Genomic DNA, 15,218 nt, shown 5'->3' with positions numbered 1-15,218 from the left:
TCCTGGGACTGGCGCTGACCCAGAAGAATTGTATTTCGACATGTTAGGTGGGCACAGGCTTTCTTCTGAGAGATTAGAGAAAGGGGGCTTTTTGGCAGGAGCTTAAAGATAAGTCTAGTCAGATAATTACGTATGTCAGAAAGTTGCAAAGGAAAATTTCTGAGACAAGGAGAGCTGATAGTTTGATTTAGCTCATGTCACACCACGGTTCATTTCCCAGGTACCTGTCTGCGTGTGACAAATCACATATATGCGAGAGTCTTTGTTAATAGCTTCTGTGGTGCAGCTGAGCTCTTGCTGTGTTTCTGCCATTCTTAAAGCCCATCTTTTAGACCTAGGCATCCAGAGAGAAGGAGGGTGTCAGTCTTACATCTCTTGTCCTGCCATGTGTGGTCAGATTCTGGTTTTGAGATCAGTGGGAAAACTTAACTTGGTTTTGTTGGTTTCTGTGTCAGATCATTTCTTCTCTTGCTACGGGATATACCCATAGCACTTTTCATGATTAATTAAAAATTCAGATTTATTGTTGGTTTGAAAAAGCAGCTGTTTTCAGATATTTAAATCTTTGGAAAAGCCTCACGGTCATTGGAATTTTAGGCTAAGGAATGGAATTACGCATTTTAGTTTGACATTTTTCATGTTTATTTAAAAAAGCTGTGGAAGACAGGGAGGGTAAAGGTTAAAATAATATTAACTAAACCCTCCAAATCTATCAGTTTCATTCTCCTTTTCCCAAATATTACTGTAGTCAGAGTCAGTAGTTAATCAGAATCAGAAAGCCACATTAGCATTGCTGACATGGATTTGTCAATAGTGGATTGGGAGGTTGGGAACTGAAAAAACCCCAAACCCTCAGCTTTTGGCTCAAACTGCATTGCGTAAGATATTTGAATTAATATTGTTCTGTAAGAAATTCTGTTAGTGTGAAATCTTTCCAAAACCTGAATTTTGTTGTGAGCTTACCGGTAAGATGGTATTATAAGACTGCTTACGGTGAAAAATTCAAGGAATTTATAGTATTGTTTTCACATTTACTTGAAAGCATTTGGATAATTACACACTTAAATGACAGTGTGTCAGAAAGGGTCTTTGTTAATCTTTCTGTTGTGCCGTATACAATCGAAGTGATGCTCAGGATGTGTTTTAGCAGTGTCATGCCCTGGCATCCTGCAGTACTTGGTTTCTTTTCAGCTAGCCACGGGCTCCTTGCGCCAGGCTGGGGAGGGCAAACTGATGGTGGAAGGAGTTAAATAAAAATAACATTGCTGCAGACTGACTTAATGAGATTTAGCATGTAAATATTACTGTTTCTGTTATCTGGCATGTGCTGTGTTCTGGTATTGTGGTGACAGCAGACCCAAGTAAGTTCCTAAGCAGAGAGAAATTAAAAAAGCAAAAAGATTGGCTACAGCATCTAGTCCAGCCGCTTTAGTACAGAAACATGCTTTGTCTGGACAAGTTTTAATGACCCCAATCTCTGGCATCTGTCTCTTGCCTGGGGATGTTTTTGTGGCATAGCTGTTCCTCCTCTTTCCCCTACTAATGCATTTTTGGTGTCAGTCTCCTTTCTCCTCTTCCTTGGCACTTGAGAGGTTTCTGAGAAGACTGTCAGTTGTTATTTCTTCTTGCTGCTGAGGGAGGGAGATGAAGGAAGGCAATGTCATTTTGGAGACAGGGAAATGGAGAGATGACAAGGTGGGAAGAAGTGTGAATGCTGCACCTTGATTTAATATTTCTGGACTCTGTGTACTACAATAACCTCTTTCTGACAGAAGGCAAACACTGAGATACCTGACATTTGCCAAGAGTCCCTCCCCAAACCCGTGTGAGGGGTGCACTGATACACTATAATTTTGATGTTCTAATAGCTGTGACTTTTCCTAAAGGGACATAGTTTTTTGTGTAAAATAAGCTCCTTGGCACTGTGAGGGCAGTTTTTCTCTGTATATCATCCATGGCTTTTTTTTCCTCGATGCCATGTTGTATCACAGTCTGAAACAAAAACTAGCTACTGCTTTTGTTTCTTATTATTTAAACTGATAGATGTCTGGAACAGTATATCTAGGCTAGTGAAAAGTAAATCACCCACTCAGATTTATTTGTAATGCAAAGACATTATTTAAACTCCCCTCCCAATTTAATCCTGTAGTTCTCTCATCTAAAACCATACAGTACATGAATGGAAAGTCAGTTGCTCACAAATCCATTGCTGTGCAGTCTTTTACATAAACAAAGTCATAAGGATAAGCAAATGCCTTCTAATTAGCAGTGTGTTTTGTGGTTCCGTACATTCCAAGCTGTAATAGACAGCTATGGTGCCTAAAATAATCCCAGAGAAAAAAATGTGTGTGCCACGAAGATAGGGGTGGGAGGGAGAGGAGGAGGGAAAATCTGTTGTCTGTGTTCTTGGAAGCCTTTTCTATCTCCATTTGGATACTGTCAGCTTCTTTTACACAAACATTACAGCATCCAAGGGGAATTAGAAATGCTAACCCATGACCACAGCATCAGATCCTGGGTTTGTCAGGAGAAAGCAATGCAAAAGCAAGATCTTGGAGCCACTGCTTTCATTTTGGTTTTAGCATGCTGATAAATGCCTCCCATCGCTGGAAGGAGGTGAGGCTGGCTGTCTAGGTGGAATACAGGACATTTAAAAATCTTACCTCATAGACGTGAAGTGGTATTTGGATTTGTAAAAGTGCTGTGTAAGTCCTAAGCTACAGTGATTGTCTCTTTTGGGATGTCTCTGAAGTTACACAACAATTTCCCTTTCATACCAGTCTTTTGGGAAATGGCCAGGGACCACTCAGGTCAGAGAGACATAGCTGAGATGCTGCTGGCCAAATGGCTTTTAACTGAGATAACATTTGTCAAATTGAGTCTTTTAACTTCCAAGATTTTTTTTTTTTTGTAAATGCACCTTATCCAACATCAGTGGATATAGGAAAGGCAACACTTTTCACTGGTGAGTTTTCGTAGGTTTCTATCCCAGCCTTTTAGCACTGATCCCTGCCATACCCAGTGTTGTAACCGCAGTGTAATCTGCGCAGGGCTAACCAATTTCAAAGCCCGTGAGCTCAGGACCCTGCATGGCCATGCCGCTGTACTTACATTGCAAGGAGCTGATGGTGTAGATACAGCCTGTTCATATCCAAAACATCTCCAGAGCTGGTGTGGTTGCAGGGCTTGACCAGGCTTCAGCCCCTTCCAGGTGGGAATGTATGTTGTAGCTTATGCTTCCATCTATCCCTTTCCCAAATCAAGGCAGACGAGAATACAGTTTATAGGAAAAAGCCTTTAGGTAAAGGTCAGACAGCTACAGGGCAGGAACAACAGCCGATCATGTTTTTTTTTTTTTCTTTTTTTTTTCCCTTTCCCCTGTTGCTAAGCGGAATGTAATCCGTGTTGCCAAAGCCCATCAGCTAAAGTTGTGATTTTGGGAAACAAAACAAATGAGCTGTGTCATACAGCTGCACAGTCTCCTCGAGGTGCAGATCTGTGGGCTGGGCAGAAACCAATGTGCTCGTTTTGCCATGCAAAAGTACCTACTGGTTCCTAGAGCTTGCACCTTGGCCCAGGATATTGGTGAGAAAGATGTAGGAGAGAGCCAGTGCTTTGAAACTGATCTTGATGAACCAGAAATGAGCTGCCAAAATTTAATGATGAAGATAATTAACTATTGGAACAAATCAACCTAGCGGATGTGCCTGGACCTTTATGAGCTGAAATCTTTAAGTCTAGATTGGATGCTGTTCAGAAGAAGGTGCTTTGGCTGAACTGCCAGTCCTTGGGCTTTGTACAGGAACACAGGTCAGACTAGCTCAAGGATGGACAACTTCTGTATGCTGCTCCTCATCTGATGTTCTGCCTCTGCCCTCCAGGCCACCACAGTGCGCTGTTTTTGCAATACTACGCCTCACAGAAGGGTCCTGGCATGGCTTGGTGGCTTCCCCATGACACATAGGCTGTACCCACCATACAGGTGGCGTGCTGACCAGTCAGCCTCCCCACCATTCATACCCAGCTCCTTTACGGTAATGGGTTGGTCATCTGAGAGTAAATGACCATCGTTATCCCTTCTGACCTCTGGCACCTTGGGAACCCCACAAAGAGAGGAAGACGAAACATTTTCATGCTGTCCTCCCAGGGGTTCCCAGAGATGGACATCTGGTAGCAGCATAAATGGTCATGGGGAAAGGGGCTTGTGATGAGCCCAGTCCATTTGTCAGGAACCTTCCCGTGTCTCTTGGCCGATGTCGACAGAAGTCACTCTCGTTGAAAAAGTGTCAGGAATGCAGCAGTGGCAACTCTGCTAACAGCGAGCAGCTGTTCTGGTGGTGCCCTCCAGAGATGTGGCTCCTGCAATCTGAGCTGCTCCCTTTTTCCACACACAAGTAGTTTCCCAAAATATTTATCATGGTTTTGATCTTTTCCTGAAACTGAATTTTCTTTTCTATGGCTGGAACAAAGTTGCTCTGGATTTGAAAAGACTTTTCACTCACCAGATGAGTGTGTATGCACGTAAAATGTTGGTATGTCTTTTCCTTTGGTTTGGTTAGAGACAAAGATATTGTTAAAAATTTAAATCTAAAAGTCTTATTTGAGCATTAATCTCTTACAATGGGTGTAATATGCCCACATAAATGTAATTACAAAGTATAATATTTTCATGAACTTGAATAGATTGCTAGAAGTTGTCAATTTACAATATAAAAACACTACATTTGTGTCTTAAAATATAATGAAGTACGATTAAAGCTTAATTTTTAACCTTTATTTTCCTACTTTTTTATTAAATATGTGGTTGCCTGCTTTTAATATTCCAGCAATAGTTTGTGTCACAGAAATAACAGTATCCTAACCATGAAAGCTGGAGTAACTCATGGCTGACTTGAGAACTTTCTTCACCATGTTTCACCTTCAGGAGACTGTCACCGTAAAATTGTTAGAAGCAGCCCCTCCAGGTTTCTGGGCAGTGTAGAAAAAGGCTAGTAATATCTGTTCTCTTCACACACACAGACCTGTTTCAGTGGAAAACCTGAGCTGCTGATGTATTTCCATAGAGATCAGCACAGACCCACGATAGTACTTCTCAAGGACTTACGTCTTCAGTTTTCTTAGCTGTTCTCTGCAACTCTCTAAACAAAAATATCTATGCTCCCAATTCAGAAAGGTCAGTGTCCTCAACCACAAATCTAATTAACAGCTTTCCCTTTGTACTGACTTTTTTTCTTTAGATAATTTTAACCCAATGTCCCACATGAGGAGCCTTTAGTCTCCACTCGAGGGAGCAGATGCTTACACGAGTGGCCCCAGGGAAGTGAAGCTCAGTAAGCGATCACCGGTGGGAGCCAGGGTTATACACGGCATTACACTGTGGAAAGCTTCCGATCTCCTCTTGCAGACAAAGTGTCTACAAAAACAATACTACTAGTTTCCTAAATTCCTGTGTTTTGCAGATGTGAAGCTCAATTTCTACAGGGGAAGCCAGGCTGTTTTGGGGGAGCTCATAGCACTCAGGTTTTTTGCTGCTGCTGCTAATTTTTGTGAGCACCATAGAATACAGTAGAAAATTGAAACTGTGTGAAAGATCAACAAATCAGTGTAGAATGTCACGCAGCAACATCTGTTAACTTTGGCTCTATCTCATATCCTCCTGACCCCTCCTTTCCAGCCACAAGTCTCCTGTTTTGTGAGAGCTCAGAGTGATAGGGACTTGGAGGGGAAGGAAAACTGTCTAGCTGTTTCTCAGTGGTCTGAAGGGCTTGCAAAAGTACCATCTGGAATGGAAGCCTTATGTTTGTGTGTTTCGATATTTTTAGTTATGAAACAAATGGGAATTTGCTGAATGAATTAATTGTATTGCGCTGTAAAAGTCTATCTTGAGAGCCATTAGATATGGGATATTACAAAGCCTGCAGAGAGAAATGAAAGCGGCTTCCCTTTCTAATTAGGGCTTTCAGGAAATCATTGATTACAGAATCAGATAGGGTTGCTCGGAGACATTTGTTTAATATTACTTCTGATAAACGAAATTTTTACCTAATAATAATTTTACTAGTGACACTGGAAGCAACTGCACTCTCTGACGGTAAACCTGCCGTCAATAAAACTTTCCCCTTTCCTTCCTACCTTGTCCAAACGGTTATAGCTGATGAAACGTTGCTTTGAAACACTAGACCTCAGTGAAAAATTTAAAACATTAAAAAACTAGTTGCATAATAGACAATATGTTTTTAATGGGATGGTCTTTGTCCAGACCAGCTTAATGCTAAAAACTTGTTCCTGCATTGCATTTTTAAAAAGTCAAAACAAAACCTTGACCTGCTATGTAGAAATTTTTTACTTTTTTTTTTTTTTTTTTTTTTAACAGGGTCAGCATATTTCATTAGCTCCGATTCAAATGGTAGAGGAAGCTTTGTATGAGTATCAGCCTCTGCAAGTGGAGACATATGGACCACAAGTTCCAGAGCTTGAAATGCTGGGAAGGCTGGGGTAAGTAACGCTGCAAGTTTTAATTCCCATTTCATGGTATTTTAGCTGGGACTTTTACCATCTTCACTTTGCCAGCATGTAGGGTTTTAATTTTTTTTTTTTTTTTAAGGATCTTAACGAAATATTAGACTTCCTGCCCAACCAACATTTTGTTTGGGTGGATAAGCTGAAATTTTTGGTTCTCTAGCCTTTATAGATCTATTGAGAGCTGGACTGGATTGCATTAGTGTTTTTAAGGTTGTCCTTGGCAGTTGTAGTGAAGTAGCTGTTCATTTTCAGTTGCACGGTATTAAAAAATAAATAAATAAAAATCTGGGGCTTAATTTACCCAGCTGTAAGCCAGTAAAAATATTAAAGTTGGGCTGTTTGCCATGGAAAAGGGTAGATTTACTTGTCGACTGCTGTCTACAGTCAAACTGCGTTTGTGAGAAATGAAGCACAAAGCTTAACTTTGTGAAAAAAAATATAATGCAGGGCTGGTCCAGCAGCTTGGCGGCATCGTGGTGTGCAGCCATGTTTGGAAGGGAGTTTGGGAGCCTGCTGTGCCTGGGTAATGGAGGCTGGGAAGTCCAAAAGTGACGTGTCTGCTCTCTAGAGAAGCGTTCATAGCTGAAACACTGCCTGAAAATGTGTAGCTACTGGGATAGCAAGTGTCACCCAACTTGTCATGGCCTAACTTTGAAGGTCAACAGCACTTACAGTGCCTGGAAAAACTACGTGGCAGAATGAATGTGCAGACTGGCAAGGCAAGAAAGAGTTTAAAAAATAACAGTTTGTGTTTGGCTGTGCGATATGGGAAAACTGAAAGCACAAAGTACTGAACAAAGTTGAGACAATTTAGTATGCAGTTTCAGAGACCGCTGAAATCCAAACAGGAATCCCATAGAGTTCACTGGCACAGGAGAAATTGTATCTCATCCAGAAAACAGTAGAGGTAGATGGACTTCTGTAAGGAAATAAGCAGCCTAATGGTGCTTCAGAAAACTCAAGGATGTCTGGAATTGAAGTTGTCTCCATTTTTATTGTTTTTGTGTCCTCCTGATACCTGTAATTTTTATTATCTGATATCAAGCTTCTGAGACCAAATGTTAATTAGCAGTTTAAGCTTGGGCAGAGCCAGATTCAGCCTTCGCCACCTGTTTGGAAGGAGCACAGCTGTGAGGGACCTCCAGTGTGAGGGAAGCTTGGGGGCCCTCTCAGCCCTGAGCCTCATAGCAAACTAAAATGTTTGGGGAAAAAAAAAAGATGTTGTGTGTAGGGAGGACTCCCAGTCCCCGTCCCTTCGCATGTGCCCCCACAAGGTGAGTACTGGTGTCCAGATCCAGCAGGAACCATCCAGCCCATCTAACCACTCGTGACACTGCTTTAAAGGCATCCCAACACGTTGCAAAACAAAATCCTTCAAATACTGCAGTTGCGTTGCAATGCCTGTGCGCGAGCGTGTTTGGGACAGGGTTTGCAAACAATGATTGCAGTCTTTTCTTGGAGACACTTTGATGCACGTGTCATTCTACTCCTCGGAGCATGAACGTCCAGGATGGTTCAGCTGGGCTCTGGAGGTGCTGAAGGAGTTAGGAGCAGCGGGGTTGCTGGGTGGCTGTAACAGCAAGGGGAGGCGCGTGGGTGGGTTGGTGGTGCCCACCAGAAGAGTTCTCCTGAGGCTGTTGGCAATTCCAAAACAAATATATTGGTGCTGTGCCTTCCCAGCCGGTACAACTCTAACCCTATTCTGTGGGGTGTCTGAAATACCTTAAACCACGCAAAGCTCTTGGTTTATATATTTGTGTTTCTGTGTTTATATGAACTCAAGCATATTTCCTGTTGATGATGAATGCTTAACTAATGTGCCTCCGTTCTTCCTTTGGGTTTTTTCAGGCAGCTGCACACAGCTGACTGGGTGAGGCAGAAGAGCTTAGGCGCAATGTTACCCACTCCTGCTAAAGATTTTTAGTTTCTTCCTCATTTGGACTCATATAAGGACAGGTTATATGTAAATTTATATAATTTTTTTCCTCCCTCTTTTCATGTTCTTGTTAATAATTTTGCAGTCTGGCTATTTAGTGCTGGTCAATAGTTCCCTTAAATGTACAGGCTGTTATAATCTGAGTTCCTGGTGCCAGAATTATTGCAAAGACGCTGCCAACCTGGAGACTTTGAATTCACTTCTGGTAGAATAATTTATTGACTTTTTTAAAAAAGATACAGTTTATTATCTTCAAAACACTCAGAATGGCCTTTTGAATATTCACATCTTAACCTCTTACCTCCTGCAATGCTCACTTTAGGTTTCAGCATCTGTGTTGCTTTTCTTTCTTGGTAAGCTGCTGTAATGAAGGAGACAGCTGGCAAGAAGGTTTCTAGCAAAGAGCAAGAAAAAGGGTAAAGCCTTAAGGGATCATTTAGAACATTTGTAAGGGATCTTTTATAATTAAAAAAAAATTGCTTTTTGAGATGACTTGTATTATTAGCTCATTATTATTAGCTCATTTACAAAAAACATTGCATGTCGTCCCATGAACTTGATTCTGCATCCTCCCACTTCTCTTCTATATGGATTTTGCATGTTTTGCAAAAAAGGAAATTTATGTTCAGACTGTTTTTTAGAAATTTGTTTTCAGTTTCTCTTGGGGCTGTAAATTTTCTTTTTTCTGTGTACTGCAGAAAAGCATTGACATCCTTATGATGCAATTTTGCTATTGTGTTGGAAGTCTGAGAATAATGAAGAAATAGCTTTTTTTTTTTCTTTCTTTCTTTCCTTCAGCACAAATGATTGGTATAATGTGTAGGGGTTTGTGTCCTACAGGGGGGCTGCCTCAATTTTTTATAATGGAGGAAAATTTTCTGGAAGTAATGAAATATAGGCAATAATCCTGAACTACGTGGCTTTTTGGGAGCAATGTGTACTTCACGAACTTGTAGACAGTATTTAACCTTCTGGCAGAGGGAGTGAAGCTTCCTCACAGCCAGCCTCTGATAGTCATTCCCTTGACTACACGTCCATGGGGTTCCTAGAAGGGAGTCTCAGGGGCTGGTAGTCCCATGAATACACACTGAACATGCCAGGTAGGTGGCAGAGGTCACTTTGGGTGTTCAGCCTGTGAGGCCACCTCATGTCTGTCTTGGCTATCAAATGGAAATGTGACTTGGAAGGAAGTAGGGGAGAAGACGTGTAGTTCCAAACCTCTGGTGATGTCCTTGGAGAAAAGCGGGGTCTTGGGGACTCACTGCTGATGGGAGTCATGTTTGGAGAGCCCTGTCTTATCAAAGGTCCTACTAGTACTTCCATGGTCACCAGAAACTGTTGCGTTGGTGGAGTTTGAGTAAAGTGGGGGTATCATCTTTTGGTTCAAAGCAGTCCAAATCTGTTGAACTGCCCAAGTCAGTGCAAGGCTGTGTGACCTACTGTGGCTTTTGGGTAGAGGAGGCATGTGGTTGAGAGAGCGAGCATGAGTGCCTGGATGCTCAGGAACTCACTGCCATTACTTTACTTTGAGGTTTTCTTAGAGGGGTAAAAAAGGTTTGTCTTTTTTTTTTTTTTTTTCTTCTAATGTTTTAGCTGAGCACACTGAATTTGTGTGGTTGGAGGTCTGGACTTTTCTTACTGCAAAACAAAAGAAATGAAAAATATAACAAACTCTGACATGCCAAGTAGTGAATGACCAAAACAGGATGGGGATGGAAATTAGATTGCTTTAAAAATGTATGTTTGTTATGTACTTTTGATTTAAAAAAAAAAACCAACAAAAAACCAAAAAAAATCTCAAGGATCAAAATGATGTTTGTTTGAGGTCCTGAAAAATGTAAAGACATTCTTGGCATTAATTTTATGTATGTACAGCTAGCAAGAGTGGCCACACAGCATTCTCCCATCAAGTATTTACAGCTGTGGAAGAGCCATACACAAACTACTTAAAAACTGCCTGTTAATCAAAAATCTGCTTATGTGATTAACATTTTGGGTAAAGATGTGTGAACTTCATGTCTCAAACTTCAGAAAGGGTCTCTTGTAATCCAAAGTGGATCGTACTCTTAGCACAGCGCCAGTCCTATTCTTGCCATTTTCACAGAATGGAGGTAATGTACAAGTAAGATTAAAAATTCCTGTTTGCGCTCCACTTAAAAATTCTCTCCCTTAACAGAGAACTTTTGTGCAGACCTTGTAATCAAGTCAAGCCTGGTCTGCTTAAAATAAAATTGTGTTTGCCTACTTAACTTTGTCTGGAGAGATACATCCTGAATATATACATGTGTACAGAAAAAATTGTTTGCTACAAAAATTTTTGCTTTTCTTCATCAGAAAGAAAAATGTGACTTTTCTTTGATCTGTCAACTTGTTTTCCTGTATAACCACATTGTTAGCAGCACTCCAGTTAGTGTTCTGTTTGAATGTGGTACAAAAATACAGTTCAGTGGTGAACACTAATGAGGATAGGTAATATACTTTGATAGTTTAAAAGTCACATCTAAGCAAAACGTCATTTTAAGAGTTGGGGGTAAGTACTGAAGCAAAATCCGAGTGCTGTGGAAGTCTGTACATACAGCGAACGTGCTTAGCTCACGGTACTTTTCATAATGAACAACTGGATTGCTTCGTTCCTTTTTTTTTCCCAGTGTAGGAGAGCTTAGTCATTTAGAATTTTGAATTAAGATGAGGAGGTTGGGTTTCATATCTGGTAGAGCTTTGTTAACATTTAATTTTTAACCTTCATTTCAAGTGGAAAATTTCTGCATATTTCTTTGTTGTACAGTGTTGTGGTGTAATTTGAAACACATGTAGAGTTCTGGCACTTAATCTAGAAATGACTCGTGTAACTTCTTTGCTGTCAATCATAGTGATTTTTTTTTTTTTTTAAAGTGAGGCAATAGTAAGGATGCTCTCCAAACTGTTCTTAAACCGTAGTTGATCTGGTCTTTGGCCGGATTAGTTTTTGCTAAAACCCTGTTGGTGTCTATGTTGGGTTCAAGACAGTGAAATAAGTGAGAATTGATTTTTGAAGGGGTGACGGGAGCGCTGGGCTTTAAAAGTTGTAGCAGGTGATTTTTCACATCTGCTCTCTTTGTCATTGGGGTATGCAGGTATTGCTCAAATCTTGGAAAAGGAGAAAACCCACAAATGAAGTGCTTATTTGATCTGCTTTGGCCCATTGATTTTGAACACTGAATTGATTCTGCTGCTTTGAATAGAATATAGTTTCTCAATAAGCTCAGGACTCAGAGTCAAAAGATTGAGTAAGAGCAAGGAAAGCTTGTCTCGCTTCGGAGAGCATGTAGAGGGCTGCACTCCTTCTTGCAGGAATTCTCTTGGCTACCAAGGCATATGGTCTGAATTTCCCAGTGTCTCCTGTTGCAGGGCCTGATCCTCAGCTCTTTGAAAGATTTGTTGGCTTCAGTGCATTTTGAATCAGGCAGCTAATGAATGAGAATCAGAAGGTAAGAAGTGATTATTGCTTTAAAAACAACTCCATTTGCATACAACCTTTTAAAGTCAATTTTTTTTTGTTCATTTTATCATGAATAATTGAATAAAAACCTGTGAATGACAATAGAAGTACTATATGTGTGTACCTTTTTGGAATAGTGAATATGGACAAATGTGCTGTCTGTTTCAAGAGAGGATGGAACAAGGAAGTAGAACTCTGTGTAAACCATCTTAATTTGGTTTGATGTAGAAACTGCCTTGTATTGCTTTAGTGTACTACAGAAATCCTACAGGTTTCGTTGTAGGATCTGATGTAGAAACTGCCTTGTATTGCTTTAGCGTACTACAGAAACCCTACAGGTTTTGTTGTAGGATTTGGGAAGGATGCGAATTTAATATAGAGGAAGTGGATTAGCACCAATTTTTCCAACTGAATGGAAATCAAGGAAAGGAGTGCAGCCTTCAGTAAGTCTGAAATCTTACTGTTTAAGAAATCAGATTTCTGGCAAAAATGTCTATGAACGTTTCAAATGACACCCTGTAGTATATGGTGTTGTTTTGCATGGAGCTCTTCTGTCAAGGTCATTAGCAATTGACTATATTAAAAGTGGACTGCTTATGAAATGGAGAGCTTTGCTTCCTGCCCGCCCACCTGTGGGTATAGTGTAGGTTCTGTAGCTGTTAAAGGTCTCAGGAGGGTTATAAAAGCAGAGAATATGGAAAATATATGAAGAAACAAAGAAGGAAGCCCGCATACACCATGTAGTTTCTTCTGTGTAATGTTGGCTGTAGTTGTATATGTACCACTAAATTAACCTCAAAAGCTGGCCATGACAGCAGAATGTCCATAGTAATTGTTTTTGTTGGCGTTTGGCTTCAAAATTAACTCATCGATCTAACATGAGTCTCTGTACTCAGAATACTGGTCTGGTAATGTTTTTTTACTTTTTCATGCAATCATGGAAAAAATATGTTTCTGCTCGAAGCAGTTGTCAAACAAGCTTCTTTCATCGACAATCAGACACAGGGCAGCTGAGTAGGGCTGTTTAGTCTGGAATAAATACTCGAGAGATTACAAGGTCGCTGTAGGAAATGTAATTATACCATTTATTCCAGAATAGTCTTTTTGTAGTGTGGGCTTGCAGAATACTAAATCATGCATTTATTAAAATACATATAAGGAAAAAAAATTCAGAGTCCTAACATAAGGAATGGAGAATTTTCTGGCAAACTGTGCTACAGGATCAACCAGTAAATATTTAAAATTGCTTCAAAAAATCAGGATGGTAATATTGGCTTTATTACTGAAAACTGGTAGGAGGCGAACGCTGAACTGTCTCTGCAGGTGTAGAGGCAATGCTGCTAAGCAGGCGGCTGAAGCGGTGTCAGGCAAAGCTGTCTGCTGATGGATTATAATGTGGTGGGAGGCATCCAGCGATTGTGTGGGCCAAATGCCCTATTTTCTGTGCTCTTTTGTGTCTCACCAACTCAAAGCCTTGTTACTACCAGCCACCTAAATATATCTGATCATCTGTGGTAGTTCTTATCCGTTACTGAAAGCATTTCTTGGCTTTCATCCTTCCCTTCATCCCCTGCATTGATATGAGTATTGACGTATGGTTCTCCTGTGACTCTATATGTCCACAGACTTTACTCCTTAGTTTTCCCTCCATCAGCTTAGAAAAATATATTTTTGTAGGAGTTAAATTTTAGATCTTCTGTTGCTTCTCTGAAATTATGTGGTAAGTTTGAGGTCAGTAGTTTTTGTGCTCAGTGTTTCTTTTTCCTTTACTTTTTTTTCCCCTTCCTTGATTCTCCTGCACTCCATTGTATTGTCCTTTTTGATCTGTTCTCTGACTCCTCAGACAGATGTATAATTGCATTGGGAATAATATAGTTGCCACAAGAAAAATTATACATTTTCCACGTGCAGAAGTGATCTTTCCTGCGTATCTCTAGCTTCAGCAACAGAAGGGCCTCAGTGTCATCAGCTTTTGTGGTTCTTCCCAGGACTGAGCCCCAAAATGCTTTCTTTAAGCCCAGTGCTAGGCTACAGAGGCAGGAACACCTCAGCAACAAGGCCAAAGTCTGTCCGATGACTGTCGTGGAGAATATGGGAGCTCACCGAGACCGCTGCTGGGAGGAAGAGCTCCTCTTCTTGATCAGCATCTGAGCATCATTCATGGTTTGTACTTGGCTGTAGGGAACAGCAGAGAGATGCCCTGACAAGGAATTGCTCAGAGGCAGTCTAGGGAAACACTGTCATGGTTTTCTGAAGGGTCTGTTGGGATGGATTAATCTTGTGAATTAATTGCTTAGTCTCAGATGTAGTTGAAGTAGAAAGGCGAGGAGCATCCTGTTTTGAATTTGCCCTCTAAGGCGTTTGTAAAAATCCATTGTAATAAAAATGCAAGAAGGAAATCTGAAAAGAGGAAGAGAGAGGGGCTTCCTAGACCCTTCAGCACTATTGTTTCGAGAAGGGGGAGTTATGGATAATGAAAATATTTAGACTGAGTGAGACAGACAGCAAAATAGACCCCCAAGGAGGAAAATAAAGCCAGAAATGGTTCATCTTCTTGACTTGGACACTGATAAACATAGTTGTAAAGCAGCTTTGCAAATGAAAATTGTTTGTTCAGGTATGAAATGGCTAAAAAGGTGAATTTAAGTTTCCTGAAATGTCAGAAGGAAGCACGGGGGTGTGTTTTGCTTGAAGCTTTATGCAGCTCATCAAGCTCGTGATTCTTTAACTCCCTTCAGATAGCTTGGTTGCAGCTATATTCTTGGTGAGTAGTATTTCTCACAGGGAACAGGAGTCAACAATGTTTAAAGTTTCTCTGAAGGAGTGCTAAGTGATAAGAGTGAGGGATCTCTTCCTGGAGGAGCATGCCAGTTGCCAAAGTCAGTAACTCCATTCATAAATTTGATCCTGTGTATGTAACTGATCTCACACCTGATATGATGGATGGCAAGATTTTGAAGGGTTGGGCTGGTAGTCTGTTTTCTTATTTTGATAATGACCCTAATGTCCCCCAGATTAGATCACGCTGGAGGAGGAACTTTTTGGAAAAATAGAACTGGAGAACCTTCCTTAGAGTTAATGGTATCTGATCACATGTGTTCTCTTCTTTATTTTTCTTAGTTACCTTTGAAAAAAAATAAATACCAAGTCTTGCACACCCATGAGACTTGGACTTTATAGCTCCTTCCATTCCAGCAGTTTGTCCATCTGTTCACTGGGCACAGTCACACTTTGTGGAGCAGCAGAGATTTTAGGTGTAACTAAGACCCTGGCTGTTGCATG

At 40.7% G+C, this 15,218-nt stretch overlaps 1 protein-coding gene across 1 annotated transcript in view; it reads left to right on the top strand.

The window, feature by feature from the left end:
* MNAT1 (MNAT CDK-activating kinase assembly factor 1) overlaps positions 1–15,218 on the top strand; it is a gene marked incomplete at its 5' end in the record, with an annotated part of 83,405 nt that overhangs the window by 41,182 nt on the left and 27,005 nt on the right. Inside the window, one exon of the mRNA XM_010081853.1 lies at positions 6,374–6,495. Coding sequence (XP_010080155.1) covers positions 6,374–6,495 — 122 coding nt within the window. The remainder of the gene's footprint in view (positions 1–6,373; positions 6,496–15,218) is intronic.

This window comes from Pterocles gutturalis, unplaced genomic scaffold (genome assembly GCF_000699245.1).
Source record: "Pterocles gutturalis isolate BGI_N339 unplaced genomic scaffold, ASM69924v1 scaffold1939, whole genome shotgun sequence".
In the NCBI taxonomy this organism is placed as follows: Eukaryota; Metazoa; Chordata; class Aves; order Pterocliformes; family Pteroclidae; genus Pterocles; species Pterocles gutturalis.
Note: the sequence above shows the minus strand (reverse complement) of the source record. Positions and strands in the feature narration are given on the sequence as shown.